This window comes from Doryrhamphus excisus, linkage group LG9 (genome assembly GCF_037039965.1).
Source record: "Doryrhamphus excisus strain RoL-2023G ecotype Guam linkage group LG9, RoL_Dexc_Guam_v1.1, whole genome shotgun sequence".
NCBI lineage: Eukaryota > Metazoa > Chordata > Actinopteri > Syngnathiformes > Syngnathidae > Doryrhamphus > Doryrhamphus excisus.
In genome coordinates, this window is record NC_136365.1 from 14,045,310 (window position 1) to 14,062,490 (window position 17,181).

Here is a 17,181-nt window from a genome sequence, read left to right on the forward strand (position 1 = left end):
GAAATCAGCTTCAGCCTGTCGATTTCGGCACGGGTTGGAGCGCAATGCATTGTGCGTTATGTAGGACACTGTCGTGTAAACGCTTTGCATACTGTCTGATGGATTGGGTATGCAGTATGGAGTGTGGATAGTATGGGCATGGAAGTATGTAGTAGTTAGTATGCAGTTTCGAACACAGCCATCGTCCACTGGAAGGAGTTATTTTTCTTTCCTATGTTGCACTGGGGCACTGTGGGCCCACTTAATCATTTAATCATGTAAACAAATGATTTCTTGTTTAATGTGTAGGACACATGGTTCTTCAAAGCTTTGACATAATGAAGATAAACCATGCTATGAATGTCGTAGTGTGTATCTTACGTGTTACAATCTCACAATGAGGTATGATGGAGAACAAGTTACTTATTGGAATCAGAATTGCATATGATGCAGTGAGGTTTCTCAAATGTATTGATGAATACAAAGTTATCGCTATGCATGATTTTAAATGCATTATTCCCTGGAGAAAGAAAAAAGTAAACATTTTGAATTAAATGAGCACTTAATTTGAAGAAGGTTGTCATTGTACAGTGTATTTGCTTGAGAGAATTGATCGAAAATGAATTTGACAATATTCAGATTAAATCCCTGTAAAGTATTTTGATATTTTTGTGTGTAAAGTTAAATGGATGGATGAATACAGTTTTTTGTCAATAAATGTATTTTACTGATTTGTTTGACATTGTCTCTTGCCTTTTATTTTAACATTAATATTAAACAAAATGCCGGTAAATGCATTCAGTAGGGTTACACGAGAACGGGAGAACGGAAGCACATGTGTGCCCGTTTCCGGTTGTGTGCTTTGCATTTGCTAGCTTTTAAATGTACAGTACAGAACTTGAACAATGTAAGCTAACAAACATGGCGGTGTTTATTCGTCTGTGTTTTATAGAATACTGTAGGAATAGGCTGAATTTCACATTGAATGCTTCGGCACACTTAAGTATGTATGCTCAGCTATTGCTGAGGGTGCGAGCCGGCGAGGACTTACCGGGAATAACGAATGACTTTCAATATGTTGTCTTCCGTTCTCCCCTCCGTCCACAGCTGCTCACGCTCACCATTTCGGGCGCGTGAAGTGCAACATCCGGGTACTTCACCGCCCTCTGTACTTTTCTAACACAACATCCGGGTACGGGCAGCGCACTGCGTTTTGCTGTACACGTACGGAAGTGAGGTAGTTGTAGATGACTTTTCAGGGTCCGTGTTGAAATAGTCGCCGCTGAATACATTTTCAAGTTGACCACACCATACTTCAAAGACGACATGACCACAGTGAGTTTCATGGCGTCTTCGGGAAGGTCATTCATGCACACTTTGAGACGATCTCCACCCCTTTTACCAGCTACTTCATGGATGGTGAGATGTGCTTTAAAACTTTTCTAAAATAAAGTGTTCTTTTCAGAAGTATGCGAGCTGAATTTTAATCATTGTGTGTAAAAGTGTATGTTTTAAACAAAGGTTTTGCTTGTGTAGTTCAAACGGCGCCTAGTCATAAAATGAGCCACTCCCATATACTCACCAGTGTTGGTGCAGATTGAATCGAGTAGCGTCGTGTGACAATAAAGGGGACCCATGAGGCTCATTTTCCCTTTGTATTATTTTGTGGAATCCTAGCTACACACAGCTACATATGATAACCCATGCAGAAAGCATTCTAGATCTTTCCGAATCGGCAACGATTCCAGCTGTATTTCCTTGGATTTCAGAAAAGGTCTGTTTTAATTTATTCCGTCCAAGGCCCGCCTGTGGGCACGCCCACTACACTGTGATTGGTCCCACTCAGTTTGTATAGCGAGCAGCTTGTGCCCGGGTATGCCCATATAACGGACCTAAAAGAAAACTGAAACTGCGCTTTTTACGAGACATTTGGGGGCCATAGTGTTTGCCTAATGGTTAGTTCTCTCAAGAATACCGAGGTACTTGTATATTGTCCATATTAACCACTTTGTGGTGCCCTCGGAATGCAATTGTTAATCCTTTTTCCATCGTTCTTGCTTTACCAGATGGAATAATTGACATAATTGTAACTGAAGCTTATTGTATTTTGAGTGAAACTGTCATACATACATGCAATAGTAAACATTACCACATGCCGTGCATAGTACAGCTTATGATGCAGATATATCTTCAAATGAACCAACAAGCACTCGGAAAAAAACACTGGCAAAACGGCACCCTCGCCTGGTTGTAAAGTGCCAATGCACAATTTCAGGCACTTCGGGAATTATTCTGTTTGTGTTTGCTAATAGGCATGCAGTGGCATCATCAGGCCTATTTTAGGGGGGCTAATATGTTCTTAAGGCCCCCTAAATAATCTGATATTTTTAAATTATTTTTTTACAAAAGACATCTCTGACAAATTTCATATAATAGGGCACAAGCAGGCTAATAAGCAAGCCAATAAGCAGGCTAATACTAGCCTACTACTACTAGTAGTAATAATCAGAAGAAGAATAATGATGATAGTAATAATAATAGGCAAATGAAAAAAGAAATAATGATTATTATATAATTGATTACTGTCCACTGGACAGAATGGTTGCAGAGCTTGAGCAGCAGTTTTCCAGTGTTAGATTGTGCGTACTTGTGTGAATTTAATGGTGGCCCCCACATCCTAAGAGAGTTCACTGCCATGAGGTGCCATGTTAAATCTCCAGTGACCAGTATGTTAGAGTGATGAACTAAAGTAGTGAAAATGAAAAATACAAACAATACTGCTGTTGCTAAGCATAGCTGTCATCCATTGCAGGTGCAACGATGTCTGCAGTCCACGCAGCCCGTCCGTGCAGCCCGACTGCCATACAGGGTCAAAATGTGTGCCGGGAAACGCTATTCCTGGTGTGCATGTGGACACAGCAAGAAACAGGTTTCTCTGAATGCACAGACTATTTCAAGGGCTTTTATTACTAGCTACATATACAGTAGGTTACCCAGCATGCCTTGCGGTGTGTAGATAGGGGTGTCATTTTGCATGTATGTATATTATTATTAATAAATGTTACAAAATGGATGGATGCAAATGATTCAAAATGCAATTTCCATGGTTTCCTCTTTTCCGTAGCCTTACTGCGACGGCGCTCACAAGACTAAAGCACCAGGCATCTCTCCTCTCCGCTTCACTCCCAACAAAGACAAGACGGTCATGCTGTGTGGCTGCAAGCAGACTAAAGATGCTCCTTATTGCGACGGCACACACATTAAAGTCATCTTCAGTGATGTGGCTGAGGCAGTAAAAGGCGTGTTTAAAAGAATATGATTTGCCAGGCACTGTCCTGTACCATACCACTGCAGCCATTGCTGTGAGGATAAGATTGTCCCAACCAGAAGGTTTGCTGTTTGAAAACTAAACCTTGGATGATATCCACACAGGCATTGGGCACTGGTACAATTTTTGTATCATTTTTTTGGTATGAATTTTAAAACAATTTGTTGTTTATTATTTAATATATATTATATGTGGAATTGTTGCCGACACTTTGTTTGTTTGTTTTTTCATTGAATTCAACACTAGGCCTGTGCGTAATTTGTGTGTAATGAATACAACTTTGTCACTGTTATAAGGAACAATGAAAATCAGTTTGGCAGCTCTTCATATTTAGCACCATTGAAGCTAAAAATATGGACAGTAAGGCTTGTCGTACAGCGCGACATTTAGATTAATACATCGTTTATCTTTTTGTATCGTTCACATTGATTTGTTTTGAGTAGTTATTTTGAAGAATGGTGTAGTGTATGATACTCATCCTGTAACTTGTTGACGATGTGTCGACTGACAGGTGTCTTGTTTTGATCGCACTCGATATTTGTATGGCGCAATAAAAGGGGGAAACTTGACTGCTTCCCAGACCCGCGCTTCCGGTAACCGTGAACCAATCACACCAATGGGCGTTCCTTTGCCGCGCCTATTGGTTTCTCGACCTGCCGCTTCAACTTTATCCGCCTTGTGATTGGTTTGGTTTGGAAACACGTGCTCCTTAGGAAGCGATCCTCACAAGGTCCAATCACCTTGTCCAGAATACATCAGTGTATGTATATGTAAAGTCGTAGTTCCGCTCGTATGGGATAAGTCTTACGTTTTCCTCTTAATGTCGCTGTATCCGACATAGACCCTGTCCTTGGTTACCTATTAACATTATAACTAGTGTTGTGTTGCGTAGATTGAAGGGTCAGATATTGCCAGCAGTGGTTAACTGTGAATTTAAAAAAATGAACACCCTGACGGCGAAAGTGGACCATAAATGGATTTCTTTCACTTTGAGACGTTCATGGATGGCAACTATGGTAGCTTCCAAGGTAACAACAAACAACAAATACTACAAACATTGTAGTATTTATGCTTTGTCGCTAATACGCTGACGTTTGTAAACTTGTTATTTACATTGACTAACTAATGGTGGCAGAAAGTAAGGGGGAGAAGAGCGATACAAATATCGGTGGCACCGATACTAAGAGCAGTGTCAGTATCGGGTTGATAAAGCGTTACAGCTTCATTGTGTTCAGTTGTAATTCTCGTTTATGTCTCTAATGTCATTGTAAACTCTCCTGAAGGGGGTCAAAGGAATGTTACGATATTCTCTCAAAGTGTGTTTTGGTGTTTTTATTTGGTGTCAACTTCATTAGTTCCGTGTCAAAAACCGATGTGATTGATTGTGATGTGATTTGTACTCTCAAAATAAGGAATTTCAGTACGTATATTGCTTTAAAAATGATATGTGCTCCTGTCATCAGGCCCATTTTTCCACAATTCCCCCTCAACCCGTCATCCCGTCTAAGAAGCCTTTCAAAGTGGATCTTGTTGGTGGAAAGCGTTATTCCTGGTGCACCTGTGGACACAGCAAGAAACAGGTAAGTCACATGGAGTGGTGTGAAAAAGACACTGATCCCATTTGATTATGTACCTAATCAGCAATTTGCAGCATTTTCTCTGTTTTTTTTGTCTTTTGTCTAGCCTTTTTGCGACGGATCGCACAAGTCCAAAGCCCAAGGCCTGTCCCCACTGCGCTTCCTCCCGGAGAAAGATGCCACGGTTTGGTTGTGTGGCTGCAAGTACACTAGCAACCCGCCATATTGCGACGGCACACACAAGCAGGACTTCATACAATCAGCTCCTCTCCATACACACACTAACAGTTAAACTGCAGAGTAACTGTGACCGAACACAAGCTGGAGAAGCATTAATATGACCTGTGGTTGATAAGGCGAAACGTCAACATTTGTGTACTTTGTGTGTCTGTACTGCCCTCTGCAGTATGCACCCTGAATAACAGCTCACAACTTTCACCTGAGCCATTCATTAAATTGTTAACAAAAGTCAAGAGGCTCAAATGATGTGAGCGTTCTTTTTCTACCACCGATTCCAAATGTGACTTGGACGTAATGCAAACGATGGTGGTTGGGTGGGTGGGCGGATGGCAATACTGTATAGCAGTGGTTCCCAAAGTGGGGTAGGGCACGTAATATTACGTGAGTGGAGATTTGAAAATTAGGCTTTATTGATGGTTGTATGTATTTTGGTATTTTAGATTTTTTTTTTAAGTGGGTAGTGGTTCTTTTAGAGCGGGGAGATCATGGAAATATTCCAGTTATACATATAATGGACACTTCATACTCAACAGGCAGGATCAAAACTAGCTGGCATGCAAGTTGCCGCTGCATTCAGGTGCACTTGAAAATCACAGCAAACACAGCCACACATGCACATGCAGTCCAAAGTAGGTGATATTTAAAGCCAGCACTGGTTGGTCATACAACAATAAGACAGAAAGTTCTAACAGACATCAATGTTAAACCTTTGGACAGATACTGCTTTATCATGATCACCTTTTCTCTTTGATTTGCTATGACTTGAATATGCTGACATAAGCCTTCTGAATCCTGAATCCTGAATGGACAAAATAGAGAAGCTCTATTCAAATGGAATGGATTGAGAGGGAAGGATGCCTACATCAGAGTGGAATAAAAGATATATAGGATGATCATTTATCTATTTAGCAGTTCTCATGGCAAACTTTAATTTTGCTATGCTAAATACACATTTTTCACCCGGAATTACATTACAAAATGAATGAACCAACAAATTATTGTCAATATTTCAAATGAATGAACATAACAAGGTTTATGTTTTTGAAGTGTGCAGTAGTAGGGGGTACGTGGCTTCAGGTGAAATGTCTAAAGAGGTTCATGACTGTACAGTTTGGGAACCACTGGTAAAATCTTTTCTTGCCTCGTGAGCTGAGTGTCTCATGACAGCTCTAATGTTGGGTTATTCTACCAATGTGCAAAATGAAGGCGTCAACCAGCAGCAATTAGGCAGAGAGTCCAAAACGCAGCAAGATTCCCCCCTAGTAACCTCGGAAAAAAACACAAATAAAACTACCAATAACTCCCTGAAGCTGGAAAATAGTCGGAAATAGTGTCCAAACGTGTCCAAAGTTTGGACAACTACATACATCTGTACCAAGAAAAACAAATACAAATTAAAATGTAAGAAATGCCCACATTTGTTGTTCAGGTGGAACAGAGCCTTAAACAAGGGGGAGAGTGTTTAGCACAGTGATAGATGCTTTCATGTCACGAGATTTGTCAAGGAGCCTCCAGAGGTCCGATTACTGGCTAAACATAGTGACAATGGGGCTAAGTTGGCAACACCGATCCCTCCTGCGACATCATCTTATTCTCTGGCAAGCCAGGTGTGTTATGTATGAGGTAGTGGCAAATGAATTTGTTTGGGGCTGTCTTACGTACGTATATAAATGCGTGTTAGTCCCACGCTTTTAAGTGTTGTCAGTACTACGTGAGAGTTTACGAGCTTGGTGGTTGAGTTTTTCCAGTTCGATTCCCAACGTCCCGGTGTTCCTCAGGAAATGATGAATTGGACACTTGGATCAGAATACCTATTAAGTAAACGTTTTATTGACCTAAAACATGCACATATGGCTGATCAAAGCATTTTGTTTTTGTTGGAACAGACCAAACAAAAGGAATGTTGAATTTGATAAAAGAACATGGCCAAGTATTGAAAATCCCTTTGGAGTTCTCGTGACGGACGTGAGAGAAGGCATCCAGCGAGCGGGCGTGGTAGTGCTTAGAAAAGTGACAAATACTTGTTGGTTGGGACTGTGGAAAGTGCATCAACAGTTCAGTCATGAGAGTGGTGCCTGATGATTGCTTTTCCTGGACACGTACAGCAGTAGATCCTTCGTTCTTCATATTTAAATCGTGCATTGACTCGCACTGCAATGCTTCACAGCATTTTGTCCCATTTTACTGAAGCCAAATGAAAAGTAGAAATGGAACGAACCACTGCATATACAATACAAAATGATTACAATGTCTTGTATAAAAGATAAGTTTATACATATGTATGCACACATGGTCACATTTGATACATACTGTACAGTCTGTATGTGTGCACTGTTCTAGTCTAACACACATGAGGCGCGCACGCACACGCACGCACACACACACACACACACACACACACACACACAGTTTCTATTTGGCTGCACTTCAGTCTGTCACGGTGAAAACTGCCTCTTAAGTCCCAAAGGCAGAAGGCTCCAGTGTTTTTGCTCTGCACAAATCCAAACACTGTCCTCCCTCCTGTCATGCAGACATTAGGTCGGAGGAGGCAAACCGCTTTTGTCTCCACCCTTGGCGTCCTCCTTGCTAGCCGCCGAGCTTGTGCCATTGACTGTCAGCTTCCGGGCGGAGGACACGCCCTGTTTGGAGGAGAGGGCGTGTCGCTGAGTGTTGCTGGGCACAGTGGTACCGTTGGAGTTCTGGATGGCAGGAGAGAGGTTGTGAGGCGCGGGGCTGGACTGCGAGGAGGCTCGTGTCGGCTGCGCCGATGAGGGACTGTGGACTTTGTCACTCTGAGAGTCGCTCTCTGAGGTCGGGCTGGTGTTGACGCCGTCGGAGTGGCCCTGGGCCGCAGACTGGGCTGGCCTCCTGCGCTTCCTTGTGGGCTTCACCAAGTACTGTAGCGGGATGGGGCCGGTCTGCACACACAGAACCACCATCATGTATTACATTCTACACAGTACAGGGGTGGACAAAGCGTGGCCTGGGTGCCTTTTCCAACCACGTATCCTCACTAGGGTCACGGGTATGCTGGAACCTATCCCAGCTGAAAAAAATATTTTCAAGAAAAAAGATGCTATTTTTTAAAGAATAAAACACAACAGAAAAGGTAATTTTTTGGAAAATATGGTTGCTGAAAACGTTATAGGAATATAGTCAAAATATTATAATAAAGTCATAATTATGCAAGAAGAAAATGTACAGGAAGAAAGACAAAAAACAGCAGCAGAAATTGAATAAACCTGTAAGAAGAATGTCAAAATATTGAAAAAAAAAGTCCCAATTTAATTATAATGAGGAAACATTGTCAGTTCAGCAGCTGTAATATATTAAAGTTGTAGTTGAAATATTAAAGAAAACGGGTATTTTATAGCAAAGGCTGTGTTTCATACTAATAATAAGCGTGTGGTCCCGTACTGTAGACCACAAAAGGTTTTCTTGAGATGTATCTACAACTTGTTAGCATTACATTTTTCAGTATGTGGCCATGGCTGGCCAAGGTACCCTTCTTGTGACTAAAAGGTGCCCACATTTGCAAAAAAAAAAAGAAAAAGTAATTTCCTTTACATCGACATTGTATTGCTAACTTCAGCATTGTCACAGAATTGCCATCTATTTGTGGCAGGGGATGCCGTAATGATGTAACTGATTTGCATAATTGGCCATTTAATAAAATCTGGAAAAGCAAAACAAATATGTAATTGGAATTGCGCAATCTAGTGGAAACAATAATAGGTGTAATGGTGACTATAGGGCTGTTATTTTATGTCTAGAGGGCTCTGATGTTATGTTTTTAACTATAGAAATATTCCATCCATTAATTTATCGTGGTTGGGTCTCACAACAATTAACAATTAGGGACAACTGTACAGCTTTATACGCCAATACTGACTATATAAAGTTTAGTTGTGTGATTCCGTCAACAACGCTAGTGAGTCTCTGTCTTGTTTTACCTGTTAAACTTTTGTAAATGATGATGGTGAATATAGCCAGTAAGACAAGCAGGATGAACACTCACCCGTCTCCACTCATAGAAGTAGGCAATATCCATTAGTGTGTAGTAGTCTTTGAGAGGCTCATCTCCATACAGCACTTCTACCTGTTACGCACACACACACAAATAACAATGTATTTCAAGAACAATACTGCATCATGTCACACTACATAGATGACTACATTTAGTAGGACATACAAGCCATATAATTTCAAGTAGTATGAAGAAACAGTAGTAAACCCCACTGGAAAGGGAGATAGATTATCCATAAAAATGCAGAATTTAACTATATATATACGGCATTTTGGGATGCATATGCAAAGATGTTGTGATGATATATTGTATTGTCCGCTCGTCAATCACAAAAGCACCACAAGCACCAGACTTGATCACTGGAACAACAACAGCAGGCTTTTATTGCACGTTTGGAATGATCTCACATCAGGCACACATCACTTCTTGGACGCCCCTCCCACTCATTTATTATTATTATATTATATTATTCATTCATTTTCTACCGCTTATCCTCACGAGGGTCGCGGGGGGTGCTGGAGCCTATCCCAGCTGTCTTTGAGCGAGAAGCGGGGTACACCCTGGACTGGTCGCCAGCCAATCACAGGGCACATATAGACAAACAACCATTCACACTCACATTCATACCTATGGACAATTTGGAGTGGCCAATTAACCTAGCATGTTTTTGGAATGGGGGAGGAAACCGGAGTACCCGGAGAAAACCCACGCATGCACGGGGAGAACATGCAAACTCCACACAGAGATGGCCGAGGGTGGAATTGAACCCTGGTCTCCTAGCTGTGAGGTCTGCACGCTAACCACTAGACCGCCGTGCCGCTATATTATATTATTATAAAATTATTTTAATTAAAAGCTCTTGACATTCCAATTGCAATGCTAAATACTCATGCAAAATTCAAGTTTATTGTTTTTGATTTGGGGCTGCACGGCGTGATCATGGTTAGCACGCAGGCCTCACAGCTAGGAGACCCGAGTTCAATTCCACCCTCGCCCATCTCTGTGTGGAGTTTGCATGTTCTCCCAGTGCATGCATGGGTTTTCTCCAGGGACTCCGATTTCCTCCCCCATTGGGAGACTCCAAATTGTCCATAGGTATGAATGTGAGTGTGAATGGTTGTTTGTCTATATGTGCCCTGTGATTGGCTGGCTACCAGTCCAGGGTGTACCCCGCCTCTCACCCAAAGACAGCTGGAATAGGCTCCAGCACCCCTGTGACCCTCGTGAGGATAAGCGGTAGAAAATGAATGAATGAATGAATGTTTTTGATACAGTGTATTCACATTGCTATGCCATATATTATTATTATATTACATATTGTTACATTAGCCACATGCTCAGCCTCAGAAAGACCTGGAAGAGCAAGGGTTTCCAAAGTGTGGCTGAGGGGCTCAAGGTAGCCCATGGCTTGTTTGTTATTGGCCTACAGCACATTGTGGGCTGAAATGATGAGGATAATGATTATAACAAGCCTTTTCACTTAAACAAAATACGTACTTGTACAACAAAACACTGATCTTGCTCACAAGTAATCTACTTTCTCCTGATCGTCTTGTTGTAAGAGGTGTGTGTGTGTAATTTACCCTATAGTTGCTGGGTATGTCCATCTTACTTCTGAGGAACTTGGCTAAGTGCATGACTGACATGGCTGCCGGGCACTGCAGGAAGCGTTTACCGTTGGACTGACAACAAAGCAGAAATACAGGGTGACGACCAGAGCCATGAAAACTGCATTCCAAATCCCACCAAATCTTATCTGCTTTTTACCTTGTCCCCCTCAACCTCTGCACGCTCCCTCTCATTCGTTCTGCAGGAAAATACACAAAGGATTATTTTCTTAGTCGATTAATCTGAAGATGTTTCTATGAGTGGAATATAGTTAGGCCCTAGACGGTTTTCCGTCTGGTCCACAACATATATTTTGCTGAAACGCATCTATCTTCCATTGCTGATTACCAAAAACTAATGTGTTTGTGTTTATATAGTCACGGCCCGTATTCAGAGGAATGCCTTTAGAAAAACAGCTGGAAGCTGACAAAAGCCATCAGACCAGAGAATTTAGTTTCTCATGGTCTGAGAGTCATTCAGGTGCTTTTTGGCAAATTCCAGACGGGCTGCCATGTTCCTTTTACTAAGGAGTGGCTTTCGTCTGGCCACTCTACCATACAGGCCTGATTGGTGGATTGCTGCAGAGATGGTTGTCCTTCTGGAAGGCTCTCCTCTCTCCACAGAGGAACGCTGGAGCTCTGACAGAGTGACCATCGGGGCCTTGGTCACCTCCCTGACTAAGGCCCTTCTTCCCCGATCGCTCAGTTTAGAAGGCCGGCCAGCTCTAGGAAGAGTCCTGGTGGTTCCAAACGTCTTCCATTTACGAATAATGGAGGCCACTGTGCTCATTGGGACCTTCAAAGCAGCAGAAATTTTTCTGTATCCTTCCCCAGATTTGTGCCTCAAGACAATCCTGTCTCGCAGGTCTACAGACAGTTCTTTTGACTTCATGCTTGGTGTTTGTGCTCTGACATGCACAGTCAACTGTGGGACCTTATATAGACAGTTATTATATTTCCAAATCATGTCCAATCAACTGAATTTACTGCAGGTGGACTCCAATTAAGCTGTAGAAAGATCTCAAGGATGATCAGTGGAAAAAAGATGCACCTGAGCTCAATTTTGAGCTTCATGGCAAAGGCTGTAAATACTTATGTAAATGTGATTTTTTTGTTTTCTATTTTTAATAAATTCCAAACATGTCAAAAAAACCTTTTTTCACATTGTCATAATGGAGTATTTTGTGTAGAATTTTGAGGTAAGAGATTAAATTAATACAATTTGGAATGAGGCTGTAACATGACAAAATGTAGAAAAAGTGAAGCGCTGTGAATACTTTCCGGATGCACTGTACACCTTTTCCCGACTTGTCTTGAACGCAGCATAATAGTACGATTGGACAGTAGCGGTTTGGGGGCGAGGCTTGGCAATAGCTGCATTCAGAGCCCTACCGCATGGCGACAATGAGTTTGTGTTTGTCTTAGTGGCGGGCAAAACCGTTCATTTCAGTGAACTGGATCATTCCGGTTCATTCCGTAAAAAGAGCCGTTCATTTAGGTCAATTGGTCATTAGCCTGTGATCTCCCCCTGTACATAGACCTGGTCAGCCGTGTCGAGTCAGTCCGTTCACTCATGTCCACATTTGTTCCGACTCAATAGCGCAACACGTGATGACGTACCCTGAAATCTGACGTATTATGACAGGCCTCCGGATCCGAGCGTCTCAGCTCCCTGGTCCGGCGTTACGACCCCACCCCATGACCGCGTGACTCCCCCACCCCTCACACTCGGTCCGACACTGCGATCACACTGCACTCATTGAAATATAAAATTCTAGTAGAAATAACAACAATTATAAGGTTTTTACTATCTTGAGGTGCATTACAAACAATAATAAAAATACTGCTGTGTCGGTCATGAATGAACGCCTGACGAATCAAATTGACCGACACACCACTATTGCCTGAGATTGACTCGGTCAATCTCTCGGTCTCGGTCTTTCAGTCAGCTAACCCCACCCACAGAGCAAGGTGTGACGATAGGATAAGACAGGCAAGCACGCAGATAGTCCCACCCTACAAAAGGAATGGTGAACTGACTCTCCAGCCAATCAAAAAAAAGCATTTGCAACTGAATGGACTGAATGGGTATTTTAGGGGCGGTGACCTCGTTTATTCCATTCACAAAAAAAAAAGTTATTTTGACCCGTTCGTTCATGACCGATACACCACTAGTTTGTCTGGGTACGGTCCGGCACATTCTTTTTTTTTTCTGTTGGTCATATTGAAACGCCGGAGATCCGGCACGGTGCTGGAATACTTTAAGCCCTGGAAATGTATTTGAATAATTATTTAAATCATTTTCATCATAATATTACAGCTTTTTTCCTCCTGATATTTCAACTTTATTCCTGTTTTTTGCATTACACTCCCAGCATTTCTGTCACAGTGTGATGGTGATAACCCAAAAAGAGACACTCACTTGTTCCTCTCGTAGAACTGTATGGACAGACTGATGATTTCGTCCTCTGCGATGTTGAACGTCTCCACCACTTCACCTGGCTCCAGCACACGACTCTCCGAGTAGAAATCTCGTCTCCGCTTCATCTCGTCTGTGAGCGACACAGACAAGGATCTATTATAGAAAATCAGGTTCACAAGGAAGAGGTTTTGTCTCACCTTTGAATAACCCCGGAACAAGCTTATAAACTATGTCTTGGAGAGTTTTGTCCGCTCTAAACAGCAAAAGAAAGAGGATGATGATGTTATTGGGTTATAAACGTGATGAAGAAATGATCTGGGATGGCTGACCTGATGCTGAGCTGTGGACACGTCTTGTGAACCTGAACGTCACATCGAGGGCAGAACTTGTTTGTCTCCAAGAAGGCGACGATGCATGTTTTACAAACTATACAGAGCAGCACAACACAGACGGGAATTATCAGTATACAGTGGAACCTGCTAAAGACAACATAAGTCAACCTAGCCATTGCAGGTGACATAATGGCATCGTGGACCATGTGTGCCGACATCGACTTTTCAGTAATTGGTCCGCGACTTGATGAGCTGCTGTCAACATGAACAGGATCAGCTGTAAGACTAAGTGATATGACATTTAACTCTTGACATAAACTGACCCAGTTTCAAAAGTTATGTCAACAAAAGCGGTCGACCATACATGGCAACTTCAACGGGCACTTTGAGCTGGTCGACATAAGCAGGACCAACTGACATAAGCCTCGTATGATGTTTGATTTGAACATAAACCAATTTAGAACAATTTCTCATAGGAACTAACTCAATTCTATGTCGACAAAAGCGGTCGACCATGGATGTTGACATCGACTAGAGTGGGCACTTTCTATTACGAAGTAAAAACAATGAGCTCGTCTGCATGAATTGACAATTTCTCGTCGTCTTCAGCAGGCACTTTCTAGTGTCAACAAAAAACATGAGCTTGGTCAACATAAACGGACTAATAATTTTTCTAATGTTAGCTCAACAAAAGTGGTTGACAAGCACTTTTTAATATTAAAAAGTTTGTTGTCAACATAAACAGGTGCCACGGAATGTACTCTACTATAATACACTATTTATGTTTAAGCACGTTTGAATGTGGCGTGAGTAATACATTTGACTGTCAACATAAACGGAATCAAGACCGAAGCGGACACTTTTTTTGGAAAATAACACAGTGGACTGGGACTTGGGTCAGTCAGCATAGACATATTGTCGACATAAACGACTGATGTCAACCATGTATTTCCACATCGACTTAAGTGGACACTTTTATGTAATAAAAACAACAAGGTGGACCAGGACTTAAGTCGGTCGACATAAACAGACTGATTATTTTTCAAATATCACATCGATAAAAGTGGTTGCCATGTATGTCGACCTAAGCAGGCACTTTTTTAGTAATCAAAACATCAAGGCGAACCAGGGCTTGATGGGTCAGTCAACAAACGGACCAATTATTTTTCCAACGTTTTGTCAACAAAATCATTTAACCATGCATGTTGACATCGACCAAAGCGGACACTTTTATAGTAATAAAAAACAAGGTGGACCAGGACTCAAGTCGGTCAACAGACGGGTTGTCGACATAAACAGACCGATTATTTTTCAAATAATATGTCAACAAAACCAGTGCACCACATATGTTGATGTCACATAGTCACACAGTGGGCCGAAATTGACGGTTTGTTGACAACCCAGAAACGGACGGATTATTCTTCAAATGTTATGTCAACAGAAGTGGTCAACCATGTACGTCTGTCGGCGTACGCGGGCACTTTTTTAAAATAATCAAAACAAAACGGGTGACCATTGGGTGATATAGACGGGTTGTGGACATGAACGGCGTCCCACTTTACCACGCTAATCATTGACCATTCACATTTAAGCACTCATTCATCAATGCGATTGGTAGTTTGAGATCAATCGGCTGAACAGCACCACATGGAAAAGTGGAAAATGCCCAGTGAGGGACATTGTAGTTATCGTCTACGACCATGCAAGTCCAACGCAATAGAGGAGGATTGTACTTACAGGAATGGAGGCATTCTACTATGGTGGTAGCATCAACCAAATAACCAGCGCACAGCGGACAAGTCAGATGCAGATTCAGATCTGTGATTTTAATCCCATCGGGCTGCATTTTGTCCATCAGGATAGATCTGCAAAAAGAATGACATGGCAACGTGAATTCGGCTTATATGCTTCATGAGACTGTCCGTCGTCCCTCATGGAATCAGTGAAAGCCTTTCCCACACGCAGTCGTGAGTGCAGCTCGTCCCTGGGACACAATAGCAGCACCAATGCATATTGTAGCGATAAATAAATACGGCTTTGTGGGGGCCAGCCGTGCAGCTCGGTGCACAGCAGCCCACTTGAATGGCTCCTGCGTGGCCTCCTCTCGGGCATCAGCGCCGCGGATCGGCCGGGAGCAGCAACAAAGGAGGGAATCCGTTCGCGCGGAGCTCCGCCGCTCGATCCCGGAGCCCGGAGCACAAGTGAACGCACCACAGCCTCCCAGCAAGAGAAAGCGGTGTGAGGGAAAAGCCCACTGGTACACAAAGCAGCCATCTTAAATCCACTGACAGGGCTTGTGTGAGGAGGCGAACATGAAAGGCTGAAAATGTGACACGGTGTACTGGGATTGAACCAGCGAGCAAATAAATGCTGGCCGAGCCTCGTTCGTACCTGATTTGACATCGACGCTTCCCTTTTCGCTCGTACCTTCTTCTTACACTTGGACGCAGTTTGCAGCAGCGCCAGAAAATGGCTTTTTTTTCAGCACCGTCGGAGGACTGCCCATTTTCTGTCACGTGATATTATTTTGTCGCCTCGTTCACCGGGCACGGGTGGGGGGTGGTGATGAGGGGGCGATACTGCACTTTTTGGTATCAATCCGATACCAAGTAAATACAAGGCCGGTGTTGCCGATGCCGATACTTTTTCGTTTTTTATTTGGTGACATTGCGTTTAATTAATTGCCTTTAAAAATAAACAAATTTGTAAGTATGTATATGACAATGTACCAATATCAATTACACCAATATCCCTTTCATTAGTTCCTTTATTACCTGCAAACATATGTAACTGAAAACGTTGATATCGATAAAGAAACACGTAAATAGTAAATACAGAGCCTGTATTGCCGATACTACTACCGACATTTGATGTAAGTCTGTTACCTTGGGTACACCCGTATCGTTCCTCAAACCTAGAACCCTCAAAGAGACCCCAGCTTTGTTTAGGGCCCCATTGTCATAAATACTATTTAATATAATCATGACATTTCAGAGGATGAACTCAAATTCCATAATTGTTTAATGACAGAAATAAAGCAGAAGGATTAGAAGATATTTCATGTAATATTACATAAAAGATTACACATTCAGTTTGCTTACGCCCATTTGTGTATTCATTTCACAGAATGTAATGCAATATGATTTTAAGCAAATTGGCCATGAAAGTTGTTTCATCTAAGGCTTTGAAAAAAAGCCTTTGATGCTGGAATGCTTTGGAAATAAACACAAATTTTAGCACTCGGGGACCCGTGTTTAAGAATACATACTGCATGTCAGGGGCCTGGCTCCTAGGTGAGGCCCTGCTATCCCACATCCAGGCAAGTTGCGGCCCCTTCTCTTGTGTTTAGTCATAGGGTCTTGTGAATCACTCTTTGTATGATGCCTCCCAGACCCCTCCTTGGTGAGGCGTTCCGAGCATGCCCAGCTGGGAGAAGGCCGTGGGGCAGACCTGGGGCACACTGGAGGGAGTATGTCGATCAGCTGGCCTGGGAATGCCTTGGCGTCTTCCGGGTGGAACAGTATAATTATGCACTCTGATTTCAGGGTTTCATTATGGAGAAAAGAATCTATACAATTTGTCATTTTTAAAGTTTGTGAATTGTTTGCTGATGAAAAAATTGTGAATTTTTGTATTTTTCATGGAAAAAAACACCCTTACACCAAACTT

The 17,181-nt window shown here is 42.4% G+C and overlaps 3 protein-coding genes across 3 annotated transcripts; 2 read left to right on the top strand and 1 right to left on the bottom strand.

Moving 5' to 3' along the window:
* The first annotated feature begins 1,216 nt into the window (after window positions 1-1,216).
* Window positions 1,217-3,514, top strand: LOC131122374 (CDGSH iron-sulfur domain-containing protein 3, mitochondrial-like). The gene is made up of 3 exons (XM_058065380.2): window positions 1,217-1,314; window positions 2,792-2,908; window positions 3,104-3,514. The coding sequence occupies exons 1-3, from the start codon at window positions 1,306-1,308 to the stop codon at window positions 3,296-3,298; spliced, it is 321 nt and encodes a 106-aa protein (XP_057921363.1). The 5' UTR covers window positions 1,217-1,305; the 3' UTR covers window positions 3,299-3,514.
* Window positions 3,515-3,659: 145 nt separating this feature from the next.
* LOC131122400 (CDGSH iron-sulfur domain-containing protein 3, mitochondrial-like) lies at window positions 3,660-5,398 on the top strand. Its single transcript, XM_058065381.2, has 3 exons — window positions 3,660-4,335; window positions 4,771-4,887; window positions 4,991-5,398. Exons 1-3 carry the CDS (start codon window positions 4,249-4,251, stop codon window positions 5,174-5,176), a joined length of 390 nt encoding a protein of 129 aa, XP_057921364.2. The 5' UTR covers window positions 3,660-4,248; the 3' UTR covers window positions 5,177-5,398.
* A 1,528-nt stretch (window positions 5,399-6,926) lies between these two features.
* LOC131122358 (polycomb group RING finger protein 2-like) lies at window positions 6,927-16,060 on the bottom strand. Its single transcript, XM_058065377.2, has 9 exons — window positions 15,904-16,060; window positions 15,250-15,377; window positions 13,510-13,606; window positions 13,378-13,433; window positions 13,181-13,310; window positions 10,919-10,958; window positions 10,735-10,833; window positions 9,143-9,223; window positions 6,927-8,042 (listed from the first exon to the last, which is right to left on the bottom strand). The coding sequence occupies exons 2-9, from the start codon at window positions 15,365-15,367 to the stop codon at window positions 7,659-7,661; spliced, it is 1,005 nt and encodes a 334-aa protein (XP_057921360.2). The 5' UTR covers window positions 15,368-15,377; window positions 15,904-16,060; the 3' UTR covers window positions 6,927-7,658.
* Window positions 16,061-17,181: the final 1,121 nt, after the last annotated feature.